Below are 23,722 nucleotides of genomic sequence, written 5' to 3'. Positions count from 1 at the left end.
ACTACCTAGACAGACTTCGTTAGGTGCTGTTCTTACCTTTTATTGGCGCCTTGGAGATGTAGGTGACCGATGCCGTCCCGCATGCGTGTCTCGTCCCGCAAGAAGTCCTGCCGCTGTCGTCCAAATTTGTTGAGGAAAAACTCCTCACGAGGAGCGTGTAGCAGGCCAGCACACGTGGTCTGATAGCTATTCAGACACACGGCGCTAAAAACGTTACCGAAACTGGTTTACCGTCAGAAAGGATTTTAATCCTGCTGTTGCAATTACAGTTATGCAATGGTGTACATTAATCTCATGAAATATTACACAATTAACCCACTTTGGAAAAAACTCTTCCCAGTCCCAGGAGAACACGTCTTACCCAGGACCGCTACCTAACAGAAGAGAAAAACGCTTTGCTATATCCCTCCCTCATATTCGTTCGCGACTCCTCCCCTTTCGTCTATCTCAATTTTTATTGGCTACCTACGCTCACACCTCAGTAAACGCCTGTCTTCACATCTCGCTCTACCTGCAACAAACACATTCAAATCCTGTCAGTTATGACTTACTCCCTTCTATAATCCTACAGCACTTTATGTTTATCTTAATTATGCATCCCCAAAACCCTTATGATTATGACTAATTATGAATCTTAATTATGAATTATTAAACACTATTATATCTACTAACCACCCCGGTTTTTGCTCAAATTTCTTACATATGACACTGGTCAGATGGCCTCAAGTGAAGACTGACAAGAAGTTAAGTCAAATGAAACTAAAACTCTAATTATTAATGATGTACTAAAGTCGTTTTTAGTCACGCTTTCTCTTTTGTTCTCAGTGTGTAGATATGTCTGCTGCCAGCAATCTGTCATCTGAAGATCAGTTCCTGTGCTCCATCTGTCTGGATGTGTTCACTGATCCAGTCAGCACATCATGTGGACACAACTTCTGCAAAAACTGCATCAATGAACACTGGAATACTAGTGACAGATGCCAGTGTCCCTTGTGTAAAGAGGTTTTCAACACAAGACCAGATTTGAGGATCAACACTTTCATCTCTGAGATGGTTGTTCAGTTCAGACAGTCACCTCAACAGAAAATCAGCAGCTCAGAGCAACAAGAGTCCAAACCAGGAGAAGTTCCCTGTGACGTCTGCACTGGAACCAAACTGAAGGCCCTGAAGTCCTGCCTGGTGTGTCTGGTCTCCTACTGTGAGACTCACCTGGAGCCTCATCTGACAATGTCAGGCCTGAAAAGACATCAGCTGATCGACCCTGTGGAGAACCTGGAAGACAGAATGTGTACGAAGCACGATAAACCTCTGGAGCTGTTCTGTAAGACCGACCAGACATGTGTCTGCACGCTCTGCACTGTTTTAGATCATAAGATGCACGATGTTGTTCCTCTGAAAGAAGAATATGAAGGAAAGAAGGTGGAGCTGAAGAAGACAGAGGCTGAAATTCAGCAGATGATCCAGAAGAGACGACTGAAGATTCAGGAGATCAAACACTCAGTCAACCTCAGTGAGGAAGATGCAGACAGAGAGAAAGCAGAAGGTGTTCAGGTCTTCACTGATCTGAAAGAGTATGTTAAGAGAAGACTGAATGAGCTCATCAAAACAATAGAAGAGAAGCAGAAAAGAAAAGAAAAACAGGCCGAAGCTTTCATCAAAGAGCTGGAACAGGAAATCTCTGAGCTGAAGAAGAGAAGCTCTGAGGTGGTTCAGCTCTCACTCTCTGAAGACCACCTCCATCTTCTCCAGAGTGTCCCATCCCTGAAAGCTGCTCCATCCTTGAAGGACTGGACAAAGGTCAGTGTTCGTCCATCATCATATGAGCCAACTGTGGTGAGAGCTGTTGCTCTGCTGGAGGAGACGTTCAGTAAAAAGATAAAGAAGCTGATTGAAGCTGAGCTGAAGAGGATCCAGAAGTTTGCAGTGGATGTGACTCTTGATCCTGATACAGCTCATCCTGAACTCCTCCTGTCTGCTGATGGGAAACAAGTGAAACATGGTGACGTGAAGAAGAATCTCCCAAACAACCTAGAGAGATTTTCTCACTGTGTTTTTGTCCTCGGAAAGAAGAGTTTCTTTTCTGGCAGATTTTACTTTGAGGTTCAAGTTAAAGGAAAGACTGCGTGGAATTTAGGAGTGGCCAGAGAGTCGATCAACAGGAAGGGACACATCACACTGAGTCCTGAGGATGGTTACTGGACCATAGGGTTGAGAAATGGAAATAAGTACAAAGCTCTTGCTGACCCATTAGTCCATCTCTCTCTGAAGTCCCGGCCTCAGAAGGTGGGGGTGTTTGTGGATTATGAGGAGGGTCTGGTCTCCTTCTATGACGTAGATGCTGCAGCTCTCATCTACTCCTTCACTGGCTGCTCCTTCAAAGAGAAACTCTTCCCATACTTCAGTCCCTGTAGTAATGATGGTGGTAAAAACACCACCCCTCTGATCATCTGTCCTGTCAATCAAACTGTCTGATCTTTTTTTATGATCGGCAACTAATCGAGGAATGAAGCGTTGCCAGTGAAACATCCACATATTGAATTAATCTTTCCATATATCATGTCCACAAAGTAAATATAAAGCAGACAAAGTTTTCATACAGTCATCACGAGGATGTGATTCAATTAAAGACATAAGAACTAAACAAACAATGACAGGTGGATGAAGATGTATTATCATTTATGGTAACAAATGTACATATTGAGTGGTAATGTTTCTGTAAACTTGTTTCATCTGGATGTGATTGGTCATTACTTTCTCTTTTGTGTTATTCTGTCACTCAGTGTGTCATAAGAAGTGAGAACATGAACTGGAAGAGTTCACTGTTAAAATGTGGATTATTTGTTTATGGTGTTGCTTCTTAAAGACACATTTATAGATTTGTTTCCTGGTATACTCAACAATGTAGTGATGAATAATATTGATTTTTGTATGTAAATTCCTGGGCTTTGGATATAATGGTACTGATATACATTTATTTTAATTAGCATTTCGTTGGCTTTTCTGTTCTTTCATTATTTTCTGTTGAATGTTTTTCATAAAGCACGTTGGACGGCTGTTCAGCCTGTGTGTGAGTACTATAATTACCAGATTACGTTGGTTTTAAAAGGTTTCCATGACAGGTTATTGTATACCAGTGACCTAGTCCAGCACTGAGTCCTCAACCTCGTTCCTAAAAGACAGAAAAGGTTGATATATGTCAGCGACTACAACAGATGCTGTAACGTGAATGAAAACATGTTTTGTAATGAATGAAATGACTCTGCTGTAAAGTATCACTGCAGTAAAATCCTGTGAAGAAGAAGCCGTTGAAGTTTTTATTTTGAAACTGCAGTCTTGTCTGTGAAATCACCAAAGTGTTCACAGGTGTGCCACAGCCCACAGGTGTGCCTAATGTCTGTAACTAAACTCATGTCACACCCTGAAGGAGGAAACAGCCTCACAAACAGAGCTGCTGTAAGAGGCGGAGCTTCAACGTCACGTTCCTGAAGTGAAACTTAGTGTTTGTCAGAGTGAAGGCAGAGCTGCAGTCGAGACAAGTCTCTGTGTTTCTGTCGAAAGAAATATTACACTTTGTTCGTCGGGACTTTCTCAACAACTGACACAAACACTGGTGAGTGCAGCTGATAATATTTACTGTGTTTCAACAGCTTTAACACAAAACTCACAGCTCTCATCAAACAGGAAGTTACACTCTTTTAATTCCTTTATGACACTGGTCAGATGACCTTAAGTGAAGACTGACAAGAAGTTAAGTCAAATGAAACTAAAACTCTAATTATTAATGATGTACTCTAGTCGTTTTTAGTCACGCTTTCTCTTTTGTTCTCAGTGTGTAGATATGTCTGCTGCCAGCAATCTGTCATCTGAAGATCAGTTCCTGTGCTCCATCTGTCTGGATGTGTTCACTGATCCAGTCAGCACACCATGTGGACACAACTTCTGCAAAAACTGCATCAATGAACACTGGAATACTAGTGACAGATGCCGGTGTCCCTTGTGTAAAGAGGGTTTCAACACAAGACCAGATTTGAGGATCAACACTTTCATCTCTGAGATGGTTGTTCAGTTCAGACAGTCAGCTCAACAGAAAACCAGCAGCTCAGAGCAACAAGAGTCCAAACCAGGAGAAGTTCCCTGTGACGTCTGCACTGGAACCAAACTGAAGGCCCTGAAGTCCTGCCTGGTGTGTCTGGCCTCCTACTGTGAGACTCACCTGGAGCCTCATCTGACAATGTCAGGCCTGAAAAGACATCAGCTGATCGACCCTGTGGAGAACCTGGAAGACAGGATGTGTACGAAGCACGATAAACCTCTGGAGCTGTTCTGTAAGACCGACCAGACATGTGTCTGCACTCTTTGTCCCGTTTTAGATCATAAGATGCACGAGTTTGTTCCTCTGAAAGAAGAATATGAAGGAAAGAAGGTGGAGCTGAAGAAGACAGAGGCTGAAATTCAGCAGATGATCCAGAAGAGACGACTGAAGATTCAGGAGATCAAACACTCAGTTGACCTCAGTGAGGAAGATGCAGACAGAGAGAAAGCAGAAGGTGTTCAGGTCTTCACTGATCTGAAGGAGTCTGTTGAGAGAGGCCTGAATGAGCTCATCAAAACAATAGAAGAGAAGAAGAAAACAACAGAGAAACAGGCCGAAGCTTTCATCAAAGAGCTGGAACAGGAAATCTCTGAGCTGAAGAAGAGAAGCACTGAGGTGGTTCAGCTCTCACTCTCTGAAGACCACCTCCATCTCCTCCAGAGTGTTCAGTCCTCAAACATCCACCATCCACCACCCACCAAGGACTGGACAAAGGTCAGTGTTCGTCCATCATCATATGAGCCAACTGTGGTGAGAGCTGTGGTTCAGCTGGAGGAGACGCTCAGTAAAGAGATGAAGAAGCTGCTTGAAGCTGAGCTGAAGAGGATCCAGAAGTTTGCAGTGGATGTGACTTTTGATCCTGATACAGCAAATCCTAAACTCATCTTGTCTGCTGATGGGAAACAAGTGAAAGATGGTGACGTGAAGAAGAATCTCCCAAACAACCCAGAGAGATTTTCTCACTGTGTTTTTGTCTTAGGAAAGCAGAGTTTCTTTTCTGGCAGATTTTACTTTGAGGTTCAAGTTAAAGGAAAGACTGAGTGGAATTTAGGAGTGGCCAGAGAGTCGATCAACAGGAAGGGAAACATCACAATGAGTCCTCAGAATGGTTACTGGGCCATATGGTTGAGGAATGGAAATGAGTACAAAGCTGCTGCTGACCCGTCAGTCCATCTCTCTCTGAAGTCCCGGCCTCAGAAGGTGGGGGTGTTTGTGGATTATGAGGAGGGTCTGGTCTCCTTCTATGATGTAGATGCTGCAGCTCTTATCTACTCCTTCACTGGCTGCTCCTTCAAAGAGAAACTCTTCCCATACTTCTGTCCTTGTAATAATGATGGTGGTAAAAACTCCGCCCCTCTGATCATCTGTCCTGTCAATCAAACTGTCTGATCTTTTTTTATGATCGGCAACTAATCGAACAATGAAGCGTTGCCAGTGAAACATCCACATATTGAATTAATCTTTCCATATATCATGTCCACAAAGTAAATATATTGCAGACAAAGTTTTCATACAGTCATCACGAGGATGTGATTCAATTTAAGACATAAGAACTAAACAAACAATGACAGGTGGATGAAGATGTATTATCATTATGGTAACAAATGTACATATTGAGTGGTAATGTTTGGTGTAAACTTCTTTCATCTGGATGTGATTGGTCATTACTTTCTCTTTTGTGTTATTCTGTCACTCAGTGTGTCATAAGAAGTGAGAACATGAACTGGAAGAGTTCACTGTTAAAATGTGGATTATTTGTTTATGGTGTTGCTTCTTAAAGACACATTTATAGATTTGTTTCCTGGTATAATCAACAATGTAGTGATGAATAATATTGATTTTGTATGTAAATTCCTGGGCTTTGGATATAATGGTACTGATATACATTGATTTTAATTAGCATTTCGTTGGCTTTTCTGTTCTTTCATTATTTTCTGTTGAATGTTTTTCATGAAGCACGTTGGACGGCTGTTCAGCCTGTGTGTGAGGACTATAATTACCAGATTACGTTGGTTTTAAAAGGTTTCCGTGACAGGTTATTGTATACCAGTGACCTAGTCCAGCACTGAATCCTCAACCTCGTTCCTAAAAGACAGAAAAGGTTGATATATGTCAGCGACTACAACAGATGCTGTAAAGTGAATGAAAACATGTTTTGTAATGAATGAAATGACTCTGCTGTAAAGTATCACTGCAGTAAAATCCTGTGCAGAAGAAGAAGAAGCCGTTGAAGTTTTTATTTTGAAACTGCAGTCTTGTCTATGAAATCACCAAAGTGTTCACAGGTGTGGTGTGGTTCCCTCCTGTGACCAGTAGATGTCAGCACAGCGCACATCACAGGGAGGAGCGTTTGTTAAAGGCATGAACAGACTGCACGCGACTCAACTTCCTGGTCTGATTTAGTGACTAATGTCAATAAGAGAAGGTTACAACATTACAGGACAAACAGTGAGCTGAACTGTGGACTGACAGTAAGATTGCTGCAGAGCTGAAGAGGACTGTAAGGAGACTTCTGTTTCCTGCCGACCCAAAATATATCTTTACATGTGGGACTGACTTCTTCTTGTGAAAAGGGTTCTGGTGGCTGCAGGAAAAGGAAGATAAAACAAGACTTAATAGTTTCCCGTGATAATAAACTCGTCTTCTGCCAAATGTCTGTAACTAAACTCATGTCTGACCCTGAAGGAGGAAACAGCCTCACAAACAGAGCTGCTGTAAGAGGCGGAGCTTCAACGTCACGTTCCTGAAGTGAAACTTAGTGTTTGTCAGAGTGAAGGCAGAGCTGCAGTCGAGACAAGTCTCTGTGTTTCTGTCGAAAGAAATATTACACTTTGTTCGTCGGGACTTTCTCAACAACTGACACAAACACTGGTGAGTGCAGCTGATAATATTTACTGTGTTTCAATCGCTTTAACACAAAACTCACAGCTCTCATCAAACAGGAAGTTACACTCTTTTAATTCTATTATGACACTGGTCAGATGGCCTTAAGTGAAGACTGACAAGAAGTTAAGTCAAATGAAACTAAAACTCTAATTATTAATGATGTACTAAAGTCGTTTTTAGTCACGCTTTCTCTCTTGTTCTCAGTGTGTAGATATGTCTGCTGCCAGCAATCTGTCATCTGAAGATCAGTTCCTGTGCTCCATCTGTCTGGATGTGTTCACTGATCCAGTCAGCACACCATGTGGACACAACTTCTGCAAAAACTGCATCGCTGAACACTGGAATACTAGTGACAGATGCCAGTGTCCCATGTGTACAGAGGTTTTCAACACAAGACCAGATTTGAGGATCAACACCTTCATCTCTGAGATGGTTGTTCAGTTCAGACAGTCAGCTCAACAGAAAACCAGCAGCTCAGAGCAACAAGAGTCCAAACCAGGAGAAGTTCCCTGTGACGTCTGCACTGGAACCAAACTGAAGGCCCTGAAGTCCTGCCTGGTGTGTCTGGTCTCCTACTGTGAGACTCACCTGGAGCCTCATCTGACAGCTTCACGCCTGAAAAGACATCAGCTGATCGACCCTGTGGAGAACCTGGAAGACAGGATGTGTACGAAGCACGATAAACCTCTGGAGCTGTTCTGTAAGACCGACCAGACATGTGTCTGCATGCTCTGCACTGTTCTAGACCACAAGACGCATGATGTTGTTCCTCTGAAAGAAGAATATGAAGGAAAGAAGGTGGAGCTGAAGAAGACAGAGGCTGAAATTCAGCAGATGATCCAGAAGAGACGACTGAAGATTCAGGAGATCAAACACTCAGTCGACCTCAGTGAGGAAGATGCAGACAGAGAGAAAGCAGAAGGTGTTCAGGTCTTCACTGATCTGAAGGAGTCTGTTGAGAGAAGACTGAACGAGCTCATCAAAACAATAGAAGAGAAGCAGAAAACCACAGAGAAACAGGCCGAAGCTTTCATCAAAGAGCTGGAACAGGAAATCTCTGAGCTGAAGAAGAGAAGCACTGAGGTGGTTCAGCTCTCACTCTCTGAAGACCACCTCCATCTCCTCCAGAGTGTTCAGTCCTCAAACATCCACCATCCACCACCCACCAAGGACTGGACAAAGGTCAGTGTTCCTCCATCATATGAGGGGACTGTGAGGAGAGCTGTGGTTCAGCTGGAGGAGACGCTCAGTAAAGAGATGAAGAAGCTGATTACTGAAGCTGAGCTGAAGAGGATCCAGAAGGTTGCAGTGGATGTGACTCTTGATCCTGATACAGCTCATCCTCAACTCATCTTGTCTGCTGATGGGAAACAAGTGAAACATGGTGACGTGAAGAAGAATCTCCCAAACAACCCAGAGAGATTTTCTTTTTTCAACTTTGTTTTAGGAAAGCAGAGCTTCTTTTCTGGCAGATTTTACTTTGAGGTTCAAGTTAAAGGAAAGACTGCGTGGAATTTAGGAGTGGCCAGAGAGTCGATCAACAGGAAGGGACACATCACAATGAGTCCTCAGAATAGTTACTGGGCCATATGGTTGAGAAATGGAAATAAGTACATAGCTGCTGCTGACCCTTCAGTCCATCTCTCTCTGAAGTCTCAGCCTCAGAAGGTGGGGGTGTTTGTGGATTATGAGGAGGGTCTGGTCTCCTTCTATGACGTAGATGCTGAAGCTCTTATCTACTCCTTCACTGGCTGCTCCTTCACTGAGAAACTCTTCCCATTCTTCTGTCCTTGTAGTAATGATGGTGGTAAAAACTCCGCCCCTCTGATCATCTGTCCTGTCAATCAAACTGTCTGATCTTTTTTTATGATCGACAACTAATCGAACAATGAAGCGTTGCCAGTGAAACATCCACATATTGAATTAATCTTTCCATATATCATGTCCACAAAGTAAATATATTGCAGACAAAGTTTTCATACAGTCATCACGAGGATGTGATTCAATTAAAGACATAAGAACTAAACAAACAATAACAGGTGGATGAAGATGTATTATCATTTATGGTAACAAATGTACATATTGAGTGGTAATGTTTCTGTAAACTTGTTTCATCTGGATGTGATTGGTCATTACTTTCTCTTTTGTGTTATTCTGTCACTCAGTGTGTCATAAGAAGTGAGAACATGAACTGGAAGAGTTCACTGTTAAAATGTGGATTATTTGTTTATGGTGTTGCTTCTTAAAGACACATTTATAGATTTGTTTCCTGGTATACTCAACAATGTAGTGATGAATAATATTGATTTTTGTATGTAAATTCCTGGGCTTTGGATATAATGGTACTGATATACATTTATTTTAATTAGCATTTCGTTGGCTTTTCTGTTCTTTCATTATTTTCTGTTGAATGTTTTTCATAAAGCACGTTGGACGGCTGTTCAGCCTGTGTGTGAGTACTATAATTACCAGATTACGTTGGTTTTAAAAGGTTTCCATGACAGGTTATTGTATACCAGTGACCTAGTCCAGCACTGAGTCCTCAACCTCGTTCCTAAAAGACAGAAAAGGTTGATATATGTCAGCGACTACAACAGATGCTGTAACGTGAATGAAAACATGTTTTGTAATGAATGAAATGACTCTGCTGTAAAGTATCACTGCAGTAAAATCCTGTGAAGAAGAAGCCGTTGAAGTTTTTATTTTGAAACTGCAGTCTCGTCTGTGAAATCACCAAAGTGTTCACAGGTGTGCCACAGCCCACAGGTGTGCCTAATGTCTGTAACTAAACTCATGTCACACCCTGAAGGAGGAAACAGCCTCACAAACAGAGCTGCTGTAAGAGGCGGAGCTTCAACGTCACGTTCCTGAAGTGAAACTTAGTGTTTGTCAGAGTGAAGGCAGAGCTGCAGTCGAGACAAGTCTCTGTGTTTCTGTCGAAAGAAATATTACACTTTGTTCGTCGGGACTTTCTCAACAACTGACACAAACACTGGTGAGTGCAGCTGATAATATTCACTGTGTTTCAATAGCTTTAACACAAAACTCACAGCTCTCATCAAACAGGAAGTTACACTCTTTTAATTCTATTATGACACTGGTCAGATGGCCTCAAGTGAAGACTGACAAGAAGTTAAGTCAAATGAAACTAAAACTCTAATTATTAATGATGTACGAAAGTCGTTTTTAGTCACGCTTTCTCTCTTGTTCTCAGTGTGTAGATATGTCTGCTGCCAGCTATCTGTCATCTGAAGATCAGTTCCTGTGCTCCATCTGTCTGGATGTGTTCACTGATCCAGTCAGCACACCATGTGGACACAACTTCTGCAAAAACTGCATCGCTGAACACTGGAATACTAGTGACAGATGCCAGTGTCCCTTGTGTAAAGAGGGTTTCAACACAAGACCAGATTTGAGGATCAACACCTTCATCTCTGAGATGGTTGCTCAGTTCAGACAGTCAGCTCAACAGAAAACCAGCAGCTCAGAGCAACAAGAGTCCAAACCAGGAGAAGTTCCCTGTGACGTCTGCACTGGAACCAAACTGAAGGCCCTGAAGTCCTGCCTGGTGTGTCTGGCCTCCTACTGTGAGACTCACCTGGAGCCTCATCTGACAGCTTCACGCCTGAAAAGACATCAGCTGATCGACCCTGTGGAGAACCTGGAAGACAGGATGTGTACGAAGCACGATAAACCTCTGGAGCTGTTCTGTAAGACCGACCAGACATGTGTCTGCACGCTTTGTCCCGTTTTAGATCATAAGACGCACGAGTTTGTTCCTCTGAAAGAAGAATATGAAGGAAAGAAGGTGGAGCTGAAGAAGACAGAGGCTGAAATTCAGCAGATGATCCAGAAGAGACGACTGAAGATTCAGGAGATCAAACACTCAGTCGACCTCAGTGAGGAAGATGCAGACAGAGAGAAAGCAGAAGGTGTTCAGGTCTTCACTGATCTGAAGGAGTCTGTTGAGAGAAGACTGAATGAGCTCATCAAAACAATAGAAGAGAAGAAGAAAACAACAGAGAAACAGGCCGAAGCTTTCATCAAAGAGCTGGAACAGGAAATCTCTGCGCTGAAGAAGAGAAGCACTGAGGTGGTTCAGCTCTCACTCTCTGAAGACCACCTCCATCTTCTCCAGAGTGTTCAGTCCTCAAACATCCACCATCCACCACCCACCAAGGACTGGACAAAGGTCAGTGTTCCTCCATCATATGAGGGGACTGTGAGGAGAGCTGTGGTTCAGCTGGAGGAGACGCTCAGTAAAGAGATAAAGAAGCTGCTTGGAGCTGAGCTGAAGAGGATCCAGAAGTTTTCAGTGGGTGTGACTCTTGATCCTGATACAGCTCATCCTGAACTCATCCTGTCTGCTCATGGGAAACAAGTGAAAGATGGTAATGTGAAGAAGAATCTCCCAAACAACCCAGAGAGATTTTCTTTTTTCAACTGTGTTTTAGGAAAGCAGAGTTTCTCTTCTGGCAGATTTTACTTTGAGGTTCAAGTTAAAGGAAAGACTGAGTGGAATTTAGGAGTGGTCAGAGAGTCGATCAACAGGAAGGGATTCTCACTGAGCCCTCAGGATGGTTACTGGACTATATGTTTGAGAAAAGGAAATGAGTACAAAGCCGTTGAGGACGACCATGTCCTACTCTCTCTGGAGTCTCAGCCTCAGAAGGTGGGGGTGTTTGTGGATTATGAGGAGGGTCTGGTCTCCTTCTATGACGTAGATGCTGCAGCTCTCATCTACTCCTTCACTGGCTGCTCCTTCAAAGATAAACTATTCCCATTCTTCTGTCCTGGTGTTAGTTATGGTGGTAAAAACACCGCCCCTCTGATCATCTGTCCTGTCAATCAAACTGTCTGATCTTTTTTATGATCGGCAACTAATCGAGCAATGAAGCGTTGCCAGTGAAACATCCACATATTGAATTAATCTTTCCATATATCATGTCCACAAAGTACATATATTGCAGACAAAGTTTTCATACAGTCATCACGAGGATGTGATTCAATTAAAGACATAAGAACTAAACAAACAATGACAGGTGGATGAAGATGTATTATCATTTATGGTAACAAATGTACATATTGAGTGGTAATGTTTCTGTAAACTTGTTTCATCTGGATGTGATTGGTCATTACTTTCTCTTTTGTGTTATTCTGTCACTCAGTGTGTCATAAGAAGTGAGAACATGAACTGGAAGAGTTCACTGTTAAAATGTGGATTATTTGTTTATGGTGTTGCTTCTTAAAGACACATTTATAGATTTGTTTCCTGGTATAATCAACAATGTAGTGATGAATAATATTGATTTTTGTATGTAAATTCCTGGGCTTTGGATATAATGGTACTGATATACATTGATTTTAATTAGCATTTCGTTGGCTTTTCTGTTCTTTCATTATTTTCTGTTGAATGTTTTTCATAAAGCACGTTGGACGGCTGTTCAGCCTGTGTGTGAGTACTATAATTACCAGATTACGTTGGTTTTAAAAGGTTTCCATGACAGGTTATTTCATACCAGTGACCTAGTCCAGCACTGAGTCCTCAACCTCGTTCCTAAAAGACAGAAAAGGTTGATATATGTCACCGACTACAACAGATGCTGTAAAGTGAATGAAACATGTTTTGTAATGAATAAAATGACTCTGCTGTAAAGTATCACTGCAGTAAAATCCTGTGCAGAAGAAGAAGCCGTTGAAGTTTTTATTTTGAAACTGCAGTCTTGTCTATGAAATCACCAAAGTGTTCACAGGTGTGGTGTGGTTCCCTCCTGTGACCAGTAGATGTCAGCACAGCGCACATCACAGGGAGGAGCGTTTGTTAAAGGCATGAACAGACTGCACGCGACTCAACTTCCTGGTCTGATTTAGTGACTAATGTCAATAAGAGAAGGTTACAACATTACAGGACAAACAGTGAGCTGAACTGTGGACTGACAGTAAGATTGCTGCAGAGCTGAAGAGGACTGTAAGGAGACTTCTGTTTCCTGCCGACCCAAAATATATCTTTACATGTGGGACTGACTTCTTCTTGTGAAAAGGGTTCTGGTGGCTGCAGGAAAAGGAAGATAAAACAAGACTTAATAGTTTCCCGTGATAATAAACTCGTCTTCTGCCAAATGTCTGTAACTAAACTCATGTCACACCCTGAAGGAGGAAACAGCCTCACAAAAGTCAGTGTATTTACGAGTTACTATGTCATCCGCGTCTTGAGTTTTAATGTCTAAGATGCATTCATGTAGTTATTCATTTCATTATTCGATTTTGTATTGCCTCTAGATCGATGGGTCTTTTTTCATTTTTTTTATCAAGGTAAAAAAACTAAATAATTTATAAGATTCACGATATTCAAGATCATTTATCCTGATGTTTGCTACTGGAGAAAAAGTCATAATCATTGTGGCACAATAACAGAAATAAAGTCAATGTTTGTTGAGACCAACAATGTTTATGGTGTTATTCCTAATTCAGGTCCAACTAACTCACTGTGACCACTATTGTACTTTTACTTTGAAATGTAAACTGCTGATAAAGTTATTTTGAAAGTTGAAACCGGAAGCTGTATCGCGTCTCGTGAAGGAGAGGAGACTTGATGGCGTCGATGATGCTGAGGAGAGAGCATCCTCCGTCGCAGGTCTTCACGCAGGCAGGCCGTGCGTTCTGGTAGATGTGATGTTAGAAAGAGCAGCTTTATCATCATTATTATTATATTTTAGACTTCACACGGCTCCCGGGGATCTCTAGTTTCTGAGCTGCAGCGATGGTGGATTTGTCCGAGAGTGGTGCAGTGTCGCCCGGACACAACATCAGACACGGACAGGTCTCCGGCTCCGGCAATAACGGGAAGAAAACATCGAAAAAGTCGCGAACGAGAAGAGGCAAACGAGGCAGGAAAAGAAGGAGTAAAAAGAACAGCAGGAACAACAAAACACCACCGCCGTATTTCCCACCGGAGGTATATAGCTACCGTCCTTTAGCCGGGGGATTAACGGGACATCCTGCAGCAAACCTAGCTAGCTAACGTTAGCTTCAGGCTAACTAGTGACACCCGTCTGTAGGTTAAGGGTCAACGGTCAAAGAAGCTAACTCAATATATATTCAGAAAGACCCATTAATAATTCGGCAAATGGTTCAACACCAAGAGGCAGTGTTTGCTGTACTTGTTAGCTTCCAACTTCCACAACACTTGAAGCTACTGACTAAGTTATCTTCTATATAACTGTGATAATATGACAATATGATAAACAACATATTCAGCCAATTCTACTGTGTGCCGAATAGACAAGACGTCATCTCGGTGTCGGAACATGTCAGAGTCGAGCATTATATTTTCATGAATTGTTCCTGCATTGTAACAAACTTTAAATTGTTGGAATGGTGAATTCATTTAGGTAATTTTCTCCTTCTCAAAAGTGCATTTTACTGCTCACACTAGGGGTGGTAATAAAGAAATCTATTCATATATCTGTCACTTAACCCAGTGCTATAAACTCATATCATTACTGCTATGCTATCATAGTGTAGTCATTACTACTATTATATTATTGCAGTTACGGTTGGTCTGACATAAATGTCTCAACATTTAATAATACAATGTTTTCTTTAAATAGAAATGTTGTTTATTAAGACAATAAAATAATATCACAGTTAAACAGTTCCTGGATCCACAGCAGGCCTCACTTTCATTTTCAAAGAGACAAACACAAACGGAGAGCTGGAGAGAACATTGTCTAAAACTAAAATATATCATTGTGTGCTGCAGCATTAATATTTCTCTTCATTAGAACTGAGGGGCAGAAAGTAGATTAAAGTATGTGGACATGTTGGCCGTACAGTGTGCACCGTGGTTAGTTCAGTCGTTGTGACATGAATCTGTCCTTAAGTGTCCTCATGTGTCTCCTCTCTCTCTATTTCCAGGCTGAAGAAGGAAACATTGAGTACAAGGTAACTAACTCTGATAGTATGTTGAATATTTTGGGGTTTTGGAATGTTGGTCAGACAAGACATCTGCAGACGTCACCCTCGGCTTTGGTAAACTATAAGAAGCACTTTTCACTGTTTTCTGACATTATACAGACCAAAAAAAACAATATATTTATCTGGAAAATAATGAGCAGTAATGAAAGTTATTGTTTGTTGTTAAAGCCCTGATTGGCATGTCCTGCTGGGTAAAATATTGTATAAATGTCAATAAATGAATGCACGTTGTGAATAATTCTAGGACTTATCATCCGTACTGGTTTTCATTGAATTCATATTTGGTATTAAAATATCTTTGAATTTAACTTTGTGAACCCTGCAGAGGCCACCACCAGCCTGATTTCACTTTAAAGACAATATTAATATTCCATTAGTTTTAATGTTGCTACTTTAATTTGATTAAAGCTCATGGTGAGACTCTTGTCTCTCACCCAGTACTGTTAGCCTCCATTAAAACAGACTTTGTACCTCAGTCATCAGTGTTTATAGACTTTATGATCTTAACAAGACTGTAACAGAGTTTAGAGTACAAACATCAAACACAGTACTGGTCCTGTTCCCGCATTTAAAGGGTTATACTGCTGAAGTGTCTGTCCAACACTTTCTGGACCTAAAAACAGGGGAATATATCAGTCAGGCTGTGAAGTGTACTGTCCCAAATATATTGTTACTTTACATTTAGGTTAAAATTTAAAGCCAGTTTGGGGTCATGCTCCGTTTGAACTGTGCGCTCTGCGGGTGTTTACCTGCTGTGTCATCATGTTTGTCTCTCTGCTGTTGCCGTAGTTGAAGCTGGTTAATCCCACGCAGTATCGCTTCGAGCATCTGGCCACGCAGCTAAAGTGGCGTCTGCAGGAGGGCCGCGGGGAGGCCGTCTACCAGATCGGAGTGGAGGACAACGGCCTGCTGGTCGGCCTGACCGAGGCCGACATGAAGGCCTCGCTCAAGACCTTAAAGAGGATGGCAGAGAAGTAGGTTGCCGGATTTGAGACTCTGTATCACCACATTTGTATATCCGTATCCTAAACCTTTCTATCTTGGTGAGATTTGATCATTAGCGTAATCTACGTCTCTAAAAGTGCCATAAAAGGTTGTCTCCTACGCTGTGCTTCTGGGAAGTTTCATTCACAAGAGCGACATTAATACACCTGTTGACGATGTGTCCTCGTAGCAGAGCTGCACTGGGACAGACATGAACAGGGAATGTTATGTTGGCGAACAGAATATACATTTGACGTAGAATTTGTTTTCGTTGTATATTTTTTATAATGCTCTGATCTAAAATTCATGGTCTGCTTTGGAAGATGGTGGACAGCGCTGTGAACTGAATGCAGCAATGTGGCGTGAGTTGTAATTTGTCCGATCAGCTTTTTCTTCTCTGTCTCATCAGAGTCGGTGCCGACATCACTCTCCTCCGAGAGAGGGAGGTGGACTACGACTTGGACAGAAACACGCGCAAAATCGCAGAAGTCCTGGTTCGAAAAGTCCCCGATGATCAGCAGGTGAGAGTCTCCAGGTGCTGCAGTCCCTGATGTGTGTGTGTGTGTGTGCTTAAGGATGTTTTTTTAAAACCTTTAGTTTGTTTGAATCAGTGGGTGAGTTGAACTAAACTCCAGGTGAGAGCGTTCTCTCCTCTGATTGGTTGGATGTGTCAGGGACCAGAGTGAGAATGTAAACAAAGGAACTCCGATCGGCCTAAATGTATAAAAAAAGCAAGTCCAGGTCAGACGTCATATCATTCTCCAGACAGCTGCTTGCAACTATTTATGTCTGTCATCCACATCCCAGCATGCAAAGCGCACCTACTGACTTAAAACAGGACCACAACAAATGTACGTCAACTGCAGGAAGCAGTTTTTTTTAAACAGGCTTAAAGTAGAGACTATGATCCCTCTCCTCCGTCATGTTTTTTGTTTTTGGACTGGGACAGTTCCTGGACCTGCGGGTGGCGGTTCTGGGGAACGTGGACTCGGGGAAGTCGACCCTGCTGGGCGTCCTGACGCAGGGCGAGCTGGACAACGGGCGAGGGCGAGCGAGGCTCAACCTCTTCAGACATCTGCACGAGATCCAGACCGGACGCACCTCCAGCATCAGTTTCGAGATCCTCGGCTTCAACAGCAAAGGAGAGGTGAGCACACTGACGGCAGAGAGAGAGAGGATGTCAGCTTCAGTTATATATAGATATATATATCTTTGTGAGTCCATTTAATGTTGAGTATCAGATTACAAATATTTGAGGGTTTTATAAAAGTCTGATAACAATACGTGGGCCGGTGCAGGTGGTGAACTACAGCGAGTCGCGGACAGCTGAGGAGATCTGTGAGAGCTCCTCCAAGATGATCACCTTCATCGATCTGGCCGGACACCACAAGTACCTGAAGACGACCATCTTCGGCCTCACCAGCTACTGCCCCGACTTCGCCATGCTGGTGGTGAGCGCCAACACCGGCATCGGTGAGCTGCAGCCACGCCTTTCATACAGGAAGCAGCAACATCAGAACACTTAGAACTCTGTGTGTGCGTGTGTGTGTGTGTGTGTGTGTGTGTGTGTGTGTGTGTGTGTGTGTGTGTGTGTGTGTGTGTGTGTGTGTGCGCGTGTGTGTGTGTGTGTGATGATGGGGCGATATGAAATCGTCTGTCCCGGTATGTTAGTATGCAGTAGACCTCGTGACACGGTTCATTTTCATCTGAAAGTCAAGGTGTCACATTTATGCAACAATCCCGTTAGGACACGTAAGTAACAATTATCTCAATATCAATTAATCATCCAATTATTTCTTGATTAATTATAGTTTGGTCGTTGGAAAACGCTCATCACATTTCTACCTGAGCTCAAGGGGATGATTGTAATAGTTGTCAATCACCTAATCAGTTAGTGGACGAGTTGTTTCAGCCCTAATCTTTCCTGTTCATCCATTATTACAATAGAGGAGTCCTGCTGATTGATCTGATTCGATCTCCCACAAACGTCTAATACAGAAGAACATCAGTGTTTGTCGATGTTTGACGTCTTTTATCACCTTTTTCCAAGTATGGGATTTTAAAGTGTCTGTTTCTGGTATTAGAGTATTTTTCTACATTATTTTCTTGACGCTAAATGACTACCGGTAAGTTGTCCTCTGCTTTCAGTGCTGGAGGAATAATTAACAACAACACCGTAAAGTCACCACTAGAGGTCAGAAGTGATCAACGTTAACAAGACTCAGAGAGTCTCGAGGTTTCAGAAAGTTTGGAGTGATTGCACACAACTGTCAGCTCCAGCAGCTAATAAGACTGAGAACAAACAAGTGAAGATTTTAGTAAAAACTTTTTAAATAGTTAGTCCATCCGTCCATTTTATGCCGCTTATCAGGGTCACATTAAGTTAATGTTTGATAAAAGTAGAAATTAATGTTATAACCTGCTGGGAAGTACTGATAAAATGTGGTATCATAATAAATACTGTATTTCTAGGTCATGTCGTCCTTACTGGTTTTCCATCATACTCTGATGCTTTACCAGTATGATCATGAAACAGGTATTAAACTGCATTCTAAGTGGTATTAAAAAGGTCTCAAAAGTCTTAAATTGAACTTACTAGTTGTATTTAGATTTAGATAGATGGTTATTTTATATTTACAAGTGAAAAGGCAATTAGAATACAAGCACACACATTTTTCTAGAAAAGAAGAAGAAAAAGTAGTAGAAACGCTGTTAGTGTGTGATTCTCTCCTGGTACCTGCCAGATGGTTTCTGGGTAATGAAGTATTTTATTTTGATGTCAGCATGCTCACAGTGTTCCCGCTCTCCTCCGTCCAGCCGGCACGACCCGGGAGCACCTGGGCCTGGCCATGGCACTGAAAGTTCCCATCTTCATCGTGGTCAGTAAAGTGGACCTGTGCTCCCGCGGCACCGTGGAGAGAACCGTCCGACAGCTGGAGCGACTCCTCAAGCAGCCGGGCTGCAACAAGGTGCCGATGGTGGTGTCCAACCCAGACGACGCCGTGACGGCCGCACAGCAGTTCACTCAGTCTGCATGGTGGGTACTAGTACTACTACCACTGCTACTGCTACTACTACTACTGCTACTACTACTACTACTACTGCTACTACTACTACTACTACAGCAGTTCACTCAGTCTGCATGGTGGGTGCTAATACTACTGCTACTACTACTACTACTACTACTACTACTACTACAGCAGTTCACTCAGTCTGCATGGTGGGTACTAGTACTACTACTACTACTACTGCTACTACTACTACTACTACAGCAGTTCACTCAGTCTGCATGGTGGGTGCTAATACTACTGCTACTACTACTACTACTACTACTACTACTACTACTACTACTACTACTACTACTACTACAGCAGTTCACTCAGTCTGCATGGTGGGTACTAATACTACTGCTACTACTACTACTACTACTACTACTACTACTACTACTACTACTACTACAGCAGTTCCCTCAGTCTGCATGGTGGGTACTAATACTACTGCTACTACTACTACTACTACTACTACTACTACTACTACTACTACTACTACTACTACAGCAGTTCCCTCAGTCTGCATGGTGGGTACTAATACTACTCCTACTACTACTACTGCTGCTACTGAAGCAGTTCACTCAGTCTGCATGGTGGGTACTAGTACTACTACTACTGCTCCTACTACTACTACTACTACTCCTACTACTACTACTACAGCAGTTCACTCAGTCTCTATGGTGGGAACAAATACTACTACTACAGCAGTTCACTCAGTCTGCATGGTGGGTACTAATACTACCACTACTACCACTACTACTACTACTACTACTACTACTGAAGCAGTTCACTCAGTCTGCATGGCGGGTACTAATACTACCAATTCTACTGCTACTGCAGTACTTCACAAATACTACTAATACATATATGCTTGTATGTAAAAAGTAACCAGCAAATAATATTGTCTAATAAATGTAGTGTAGTACAATATTTCCCTCTGAGATGTAGTGGAGTAGAGGTATAAAGTAGCATAAAATGAAAATACTCAAGTAAATTACGTCAAGCATGTCAGAATTGTACTTGCGTATAGTACTTAAGTAAATGTACTTCCATTCCACCACTGCTTCTGGTGTCAGATAAGATTTTCTCCTAACTTGTAAGTCCTCTCAAGATACAGTCTGGGTCGGACTCCTCTGAGTCCAGGCTGTGGGTTGAAAGCTGGGCAGCAGCCGGAGGAGCGACGTAAACAGCTATCATGTTAAAAGATGCAAACTACCTGGGAACATGAAATGCATCTGATGGTCAGTGGATTTAACTCCACAGAACATGACTGTGACAGACTTGACACGTTAGTGCACCACCTCCTGCTGCAGTGCTGAGTCAGCATCGGCGAAAATACAGGTCAGCTGCTGCAGGTGGAAGCAAAAGGCAGAACACCGGTGTAACACATCAGCTGGTTTCCATGTTATCTGGAGATTGACGTTGTCAGAGCGGATACATTAACACCACCGTCGTTTTTCTTCACGTTGTTTTTTTTTAGACCTGGGTGAAACTGTGTCACCACAGTGGACAAAATATTAGAAACACCTGTCAGTGTGATGATGATGTAAGTTTCCATTGTGTGTGTGTGTGTGTGTGTGCAGCATCACGCCTATCTTCACCCTGTCCAGTGTGTCGGGAGAGAATCTGGACCTCCTGAAGGTTTTCTTGAACATCCTCCCTCCACTGAGCAACAGCAAGGAGCAGGAGGAGCTGATGCAGCAGCTCACAGAGTTCCAGGTACACGCACACACACACACACACACACACACACACACACACACACCTACACACACACACACACACACACACAGACAGATGTAGTGGTGTAACTCACCGTCTGCCAACCATTGGAGGTTTTCAGCCCTGTAAACAACGTTTTGAGGATCCTAATGCAACATTTAGAAAGCATTAACAGAAAGATCTAGCTGACTTGAGATTTCCATTGTGTGTGTGTGTGTGTGTGTGTGTGTGTGTGCAGGTGGATGAGATCTACTCTGTTCCTGACGTTGGGACTGTGGTGGGAGGAACTCTGTACAGGTGAGAGGAACACGACGCAGCTCATGCAGGATTTGGAAAAGTCTGAAAAGCAGTGTAACTGCGCCGAGTGTGTTGCAGTAATTGGACCGACCGTGTATGTGTGTGTGTGTGTGTGTGTGTGTGTGTGTGTTTCAGTGGCGTGTGTCGGGAGGGCGAGCGGCTGGTGGTCGGTCCCACCGACGAGGGCCGCTTCCTGCGTCTGAAGGTGGGCAGCATCCAGAGGAACCGCTCGGCCTGCAGGGTGCTGAGGGCCGGCCAGGCGGCCACGCTGGCTCTGGGCAACTTTGACCGCTCGCTGCTGCGCAAGGTCAGAGGTCACGTGACCTAGAGACTGTCTGTTTGATTTGATGTTGTCCTGGTCCTGATCCAGCAGGATCCCTGATCCCTCAGCCAAAAAGTTGTGTACGTTTTACACAATGAATCCTTTGTCTTCTTGTGTAAAGAGGTTCTTTGGCTCTGTTCAATTATTTAGTTTTGTTAGCGTCATTAGTTCTGCAGGTATTTGGTCATAAACCAAATTAAAATGTTGACCTGATGATTAGAAGTCAGAGGATCCCCAAAGTTCATGACAATCCATCCAATAGTCACACTCACGCCAGCAGTAATCATAGCGTTAGCATGTTCCGCTCCATTGACTTACCATACAATTAGCTTTCTAACAAGCTAACGCTAACATGCTAAACTTAAGCTCAGAGCAACAGCCGAGTCAGAGATGTCCTGAAAGGGCCACCTTTTGGTTTTGTTGTCGTGGCAGGAAAGATATAAAAGCTCTCTTTAAAACTGCTGGCTCACTTTGTCCTCGCCAAACAAACAACTCTGCAAAAACAAAAGTAGAATGTACAGCTGATGTCAGCGAGCGATGACGGCGATGTGCGTTTGCAGGGGATGGTGATGGTCAGTCCCAAGATGAACCCGACCATCTGCTGTCAGTTTGAAGCCGCCATCGTGCTGCTCTTCCACGCCAAGACCTTCCGCCGGGGGTCACAGGTCACCGTGCACGTGGGCAACGTCAGGCAGACGGCCACTGTGGAGTGCCTTCACGGGAAGGTCGGTGTGTGGATGATGTCGAGCGCGTGTGATCGCCATCTTGTGGTGGCTTTGTGTTCCAACATGTGACCCCCCCCTCTCTCTCTCTCTCTGCTGCAGGACGAGCTGCGTACGGGCGAGAGAGCCGTGGTTCGCTTCTGCTTCATCAAACACCCCGAGTACCTGCGACTGGGCGCCAAGCTGCTCTTCAGGGAGGGCGTCACCAAAGGCATCGGCCACGTCACCCGCCTGCTGCCCGCCTCCCAGAACCACGACCAGAACCAGAACCACGACCAGAACCTGCAGGAGCATTAGAGACCCCCCCCCCCCCGAGCGACAGATGCTGAGCTCCGTGAGAACTCTCGACTGGTCGGACGTCATCAAAGCATCTGCTTCGCTCTCCCACCACATGCCAGCGGTTTTAATTCTCCCGTCCGGGATCTATACTTCTGTCAGAGACTCCCTCATCCTCCTCATCATCATCATCTTCATCTTCCTCCCAGCAGTCTTGAGTTTAAGCCGGTTGACCTCGTGGATTATTTTTCGGGTGCGGATTTGAGAAGGAATGGTTTTAAAGAGATGGAACACTGGAACACAACTCAACACCTCCTCATGTGACATGTGACGAGGGGGATTATTTCCAGCAGGAGTTTTCCAACAGCGTGAGGCGTCGTCTCAGCAAACATGTCGCATGTCAGCCCGTAAACTGTAAAAGGTGAATGTTTTATATGTCAGCGGTGGGCGTCGGGGGTCAGTTTGCTGTAGATTCATTAATAGAGCTGATTAATTGATAGATTAATTAACAGAATTTCAGAAAATTGTGAAAACTGTCCGCGGTGACGTCTTCAAACCCAAAACTGTTCCCTTTAGAATCGTCTAAAACAGGAAAGCAGCATTTCCTCACATTGGAGAAATGTTAACGAGAGACTGGTTTGTCCAATTTTTTGTAATTTTCCCTCAGGAGTTGAACTTAAGTTGAGTTCGAACCGACAAACTGAAACCTAGAGACCAGAATGGAGGATGTTTCCAGATTACTTTAATCATTAGAGCGCTTAGATGACGAACTCGTGTGCAAACAAAAGGACTCCCGACGCCCGCAGGGCTCCGAACATTCCTCCAGAGTTCAGACTGAACCCGCCGGCTGGTTCCATTACGCTCCGTTCTTTTGCACTTTATTCACTTTTAATCACCACGATGAATCCCTTCTGTCCAGCCGACGGGGCTCCGGAGCAGAAACCTGTTGACTTTTCCCCAATTCAGCCCGATATTAATTACCACAATAGATAATAAACCACAATCCGTTTTCTTTTTCAGATGAATCATTGACTGTGTTTCTGGGGAACAGAACGATGTTGTAGGAGAACGTTACTTTACAGCCTTACTTTGTTCACTTTGTTGAGACTCGTGAGCTCGAGCTGCTTCTGAACTGTTGAAGCTTCTACGTTTAACATCTGCATCTGCAGACTTCATGTTTGCATCTGGGGGTTTCCAGTTTGTTGCGATCACGCGTTCATGTGTAGAAGGTTTGATGTACTGGGCAGCTTGTTGCTAAACATAACCTGCATGCTCATTTAAAGTATGAAGTAATATATGAAGTGTTTTAAACCGTTTTTTATTTGATTTTTTTTTCTGAGGTTCTGTGCAATTGTAAACCTTAATATCGAATGTACTTTCCATGGATCCTGTA

General features: G+C 43.3%; 5 protein-coding genes across 5 annotated transcripts; all 5 read left to right on the top strand.

The window, feature by feature from the left end:
• Positions 1-834: 834 nt before the first annotated feature.
• Positions 835-2,472, top strand: LOC306784842 (E3 ubiquitin-protein ligase TRIM21-like; the record flags this gene model as incomplete). The annotated part of the gene is made up of 1 exon (XM_079278985.1): positions 835-2,472. One exon carries the CDS (start codon positions 835-837, stop codon positions 2,470-2,472), a length of 1,638 nt encoding a protein of 545 aa, XP_079135111.1.
• A 1,366-nt stretch (positions 2,473-3,838) lies between these two features.
• On the top strand, positions 3,839-5,579 carry LOC306784835 (E3 ubiquitin-protein ligase TRIM21-like; the record flags this gene model as incomplete). The annotated part of the gene is made up of 1 exon (XM_079278978.1): positions 3,839-5,579. One exon carries the CDS (start codon positions 3,839-3,841, stop codon positions 5,480-5,482), a length of 1,644 nt encoding a protein of 547 aa, XP_079135104.1. The 3' UTR covers positions 5,483-5,579.
• Positions 5,580-7,192: 1,613 nt separating this feature from the next.
• On the top strand, positions 7,193-9,650 carry LOC306784834 (E3 ubiquitin-protein ligase TRIM21-like; the record flags this gene model as incomplete). Its single annotated transcript, XM_079278977.1, has 1 exon — positions 7,193-9,650. One exon carries the CDS (start codon positions 7,193-7,195, stop codon positions 8,834-8,836), a length of 1,644 nt encoding a protein of 547 aa, XP_079135103.1. The 3' UTR covers positions 8,837-9,650.
• Positions 9,651-10,202: 552 nt separating this feature from the next.
• Positions 10,203-11,840, top strand: LOC306784837 (E3 ubiquitin-protein ligase TRIM21-like; the record flags this gene model as incomplete). Its single annotated transcript, XM_079278980.1, has 1 exon — positions 10,203-11,840. One exon carries the CDS (start codon positions 10,203-10,205, stop codon positions 11,838-11,840), a length of 1,638 nt encoding a protein of 545 aa, XP_079135106.1.
• A 1,871-nt stretch (positions 11,841-13,711) lies between these two features.
• Positions 13,712-22,385, top strand: gtpbp2b (GTP binding protein 2b). The gene is made up of 12 exons (XM_079277824.1): positions 13,712-13,934; positions 14,897-14,923; positions 15,746-15,930; positions 16,350-16,461; positions 16,890-17,087; positions 17,239-17,413; positions 18,758-18,977; positions 20,574-20,709; positions 20,951-21,009; positions 21,145-21,316; positions 21,892-22,056; positions 22,156-22,385. The coding sequence occupies exons 1-12, from the start codon at positions 13,740-13,742 to the stop codon at positions 22,348-22,350; spliced, it is 1,839 nt and encodes a 612-aa protein (XP_079133950.1). The 5' UTR covers positions 13,712-13,739; the 3' UTR covers positions 22,351-22,385.
• The last annotated feature ends 1,337 nt before the right edge of the window (positions 22,386-23,722 follow it).

The sequence above is a fragment of the Melanostigma gelatinosum genome (assembly GCF_949748355.1).
Source record: "Melanostigma gelatinosum genome assembly, chromosome: 11".
NCBI lineage: Eukaryota > Metazoa > Chordata > Actinopteri > Perciformes > Zoarcidae > Melanostigma > Melanostigma gelatinosum.
This window is presented reverse-complemented; position numbering and strand designations above follow the sequence as displayed.